The 3,278-nt window shown below is 42.4% G+C and overlaps 1 protein-coding gene across 1 annotated transcript; it reads right to left on the reverse strand.

Annotated features, from left to right (window-relative positions):
* Positions 1-291: 291 nt before the first annotated feature.
* On the reverse strand, positions 292-2,262 carry LOC131875764 (uncharacterized). The gene is made up of 5 exons (XM_059220433.1): positions 2,122-2,262; positions 1,790-1,891; positions 1,701-1,703; positions 1,308-1,482; positions 292-923 (listed from the first exon to the last, which is right to left on the reverse strand). Exons 1-5 carry the CDS (start codon positions 2,260-2,262, stop codon positions 292-294), a joined length of 1,053 nt encoding a protein of 350 aa, XP_059076416.1.
* Positions 2,263-3,278: the final 1,016 nt, after the last annotated feature.

The raw sequence follows: 3,278 nt of genomic DNA on the forward strand, positions 1-3,278 counted from the left end.
ATACCCCAGCTTGACAAAATAAATTCCTCTCTTTGCACCAGACCAAAAAAATTCATCTTGCTCCCTGGAACCAATCACCTCTTTGCTTGCTAGGATATTCCTCAACGTCCTTTGATCATCCTCCTCCAAATCCAAATCACTAGGATCCTTCCAAGTCATTCGCTGCCCCAGATCGAATGATTCTTGGACCAGAAAATCACTCACTTTGTCTCCCCATTGTTGGGTGGTCTTTTGAACAATCCGCGGAGGAACCCCGACATCTAAGGATGGACATGCGTCCCAAGAATCCTACTAGAAACTAGCCTTGTGGCCATCTCCAATTCGCCAAGTCAGATGATTGGTAACCAGGCTTCTACAATTCAGTAGAAAGTTCCAAAGGGCAAATCCTCTAGTGGGATTTTCAATCGTGAATATTCTCTCCCTATCTCCATTGTCCAAGTACTTAGCCTGAAGAATACGTACCCATCTCTGCTCCGGCTTACTATACATCTGCCACAACAACTTCGCCACTATAGCTTCATTGATTAACTTCCAGTCACGGAGCCCCACACCTCCACCCCCTTTCGGTTTATAAACTCTATCCCAAGCCATTAAAGGAATTTTGTCCTGATTCTGTTTACCATTCCACAGAAATTTCTTCATTTTTTGTTGGATGTTCTTGATGATAATACCTGGAAGTTTAAAGCAAGCCATGGAGAAAATTGACATTGTCGAGATTACTGATTTCAACATTAAAATGCGACCGGCCAACATGAGCCATTTACTTTTCCAACCCTCCATTTTTGCTTTACAACCATCAAGTAGTCCTTTCCAAATCTTTGTCTTACCCACTCCAGAAAAGAGCAGCATACCAAGAAACTTCCCTAGGAGCTGACCAATTCTAATACCAAAGAGTTTGGCAATGGACCTCTGAGAACCAACTTCTGTGTGAAAAAAGAATATCTCCGACTTTTGCCAATTGACCTCCTAACTAGTGGCCCAACTATATCTATCAAGCACTTGTTTCATCACCATTGCTTCTTGCATGGAAGCCACACCAAAAAGGCAAGTGTCATCAGCAAACTGAGAATGTGTAGTCGTTTCCACCCCTCTAGCAATCTCAATGCCTTTCCACATCCCCTAAGATCGCTTTCTTACAATCGATCGGCCTAAAACTTCTGCCAACAAGATGAAAAGAAAGGGGGAGATGGGATCCCCCTGACGAATACCCCGCGAGGTAGGAAAAAAACCTTGGGGGTTGCCATTAACTAATATTGAAACATTGAACTGCATAATCATACTAGAAATCCACTTAATCTAGCACTTACTGAAGCCGAACTTGGCAAGCACAACCAAAAGAAAGGACCTGTCAACTCTGTCGTAGGATTTTTGGATGTCAAGCTTCAGCATCATTCTTCTCTGTCTGCTCTTCATAGCCGTATGAATCGCCTCATGAGCCACAATAATCCCATCAACAATGTTCCTCTCTGGGGTGAAGCCACTCTATTCACAAGATATAAGTTTTTCCATGATCAATTTGAGTCTGTTGGCCGCAATTTTAGAAATTATTTTGTAAATGGTATTACACAGCGAGATCAGGGGGAATTCCTCGAAGCCCACCGGTTTATCTTTCTTTGGGATAAGCACCACCAGAGTACATTTGAATTCTTTTAGGATAAATCCCCTAGTCCTAGACTCTTCAACCACCACCAACAACTCACCTCCTAACAAATCCCAAAAAAAAATGGTAAAAGAAAGCTTGAAAGCTGTCTGGGCCCGACGCTTTCTCCCCACCAAGACAAAAAATAACTGCTTTTAGTTCCTTCAGAGAGCTAGGCTCCTCAAGCATCCGATTGTCCTTCCTAGAAATTAATTGTGGGATCACAGCCAAAAACTCCTCTTTCAATCTAACCTGATCAATTCCACTCTTGTTCCATAAATTTCTAAAAAAAACAACAGCCTCCTAGTTAATCCGGTCATAATCCTCTGTCAAAGTACCATCCTTCAAAGCAGAGATAAAATTCTATTAAGGCTTCTCTTAACCTTCACAGAACTATGGAAGAATTTAGTGTTTATGTCTCCTGCTCTAATCCAATTCTCACGCAATTTTTGCCTCCAGAAAATCTCTTCCCTCTACAATACTTCCCCATATCTAGTGAGAAGGTCTTTCTCTGTAAGGTAGTCCACCTCGTCCATTCCCTCTAAAAGGACTTTCAAGTTTAGAGCCCCCAGTTCGCCTTCAATCTTTTGTTTCTCTTCAAAGAGATTTCCAAATACAGTCATGTTCCAACTTTTCACTTTCTATTTAACATAGCTTAGCTTTTTAAAGAACTGAAAAGACAAGAAGCCTTCAACCACAGGGGCCTCCTTCCACCATTGAACAACTTGGTCTCTGAAACCCTGCTCCCTTAACCACATCCTTTCCACCTTAAAGGGGCATCTGAGTAGAGCTCCATCCTTCTGCAAAACAAGTGAGACCGGGAAATGATCCGAGCCAGAGATTGCCAAAACTTTCACCTCAAAAATAAGGGGAGCCAGGCTCCAATCCCCTGCCAAAAAGAACCCATCAAGTTTCTCCGCTATGTTGGAGAAACCCAAGCGCCTATTGGTCCATGTAAAGTTCCCACCTTTAGCAGCCACTTCAAACAAAGCATTAGAATCCACAAAGGTCAAAAAATTTGATTGGATCCTGCACATCCTTCTCACCCCTCCACGCTTGTCCGAGTGGGAAAGGGTGGCATTGAAATCCCCCACAACAATCGTTATGGCCGGCCTAATATCCTCTAAAGTCTTGGTAGTTTCCTCCCATAGTTGGCACTTATCTGTTGTTTTAATAGGGCCATAAACATTGATTAAGAAACTTGAGAAATTAATAGTCCGTGAACTTACCTTTGCCAACTGCCAGTATCTAGAACTTGAGACTGCTTCCACTTTCACTAATTAGGGGTTCCACAAGATACCCAAGCCACCTGAATCCCCCTCTACATCAATAAAAAAACTAGACCATCTCTATCTAACACCAAGAATCCTAGCCACCTCTTCACTACCTAACTTTGTTTCCTGAATGCAAATTACTTCTGGTTTCACCTGATCAAATCCTCTTTTGATCATGCGACGCTTGTCAAGGGTATTGTAGCCCCTGACATTCAATGTTAGGAATTTCATTGTTGCTCATGAGAGAATAGGTCTCTCCTGGATCTAAGAAGTCTGGTCTATCCCTTCATATTGCATGCTTCCTCCAACAACTTCTGTCTATTTTTCCTTCCCCTCATACTCCCTTTAGTCACCTTAATGGGATT

Source organism: Cryptomeria japonica, chromosome 5 (genome assembly GCF_030272615.1).
Source record: "Cryptomeria japonica chromosome 5, Sugi_1.0, whole genome shotgun sequence".
NCBI lineage: Eukaryota > Viridiplantae > Streptophyta > Pinopsida > Cupressales > Cupressaceae > Cryptomeria > Cryptomeria japonica.

Coding starts and splice junctions, on each gene's coding strand:
- LOC131875764 (XM_059220433.1), bottom strand. CDS start 2,262: ATGACTGTATTTGGAAATCTCTTTGAAGAGAAACAAAAGATTGAAGGC. Junction 1,892..2,121: donor TTCTCACTAGATATGGGGAA/GTATTGTAGAGG, acceptor GGAATTGATCAG/GTTAGATTGAAAGAGGAGTT. Junction 924..1,307: donor GCTTGCCAAGTTCGGCTTCA/GTAAGTGCTAGA, acceptor TTTTTCACACAG/AAGTTGGTTCTCAGAGGTCC.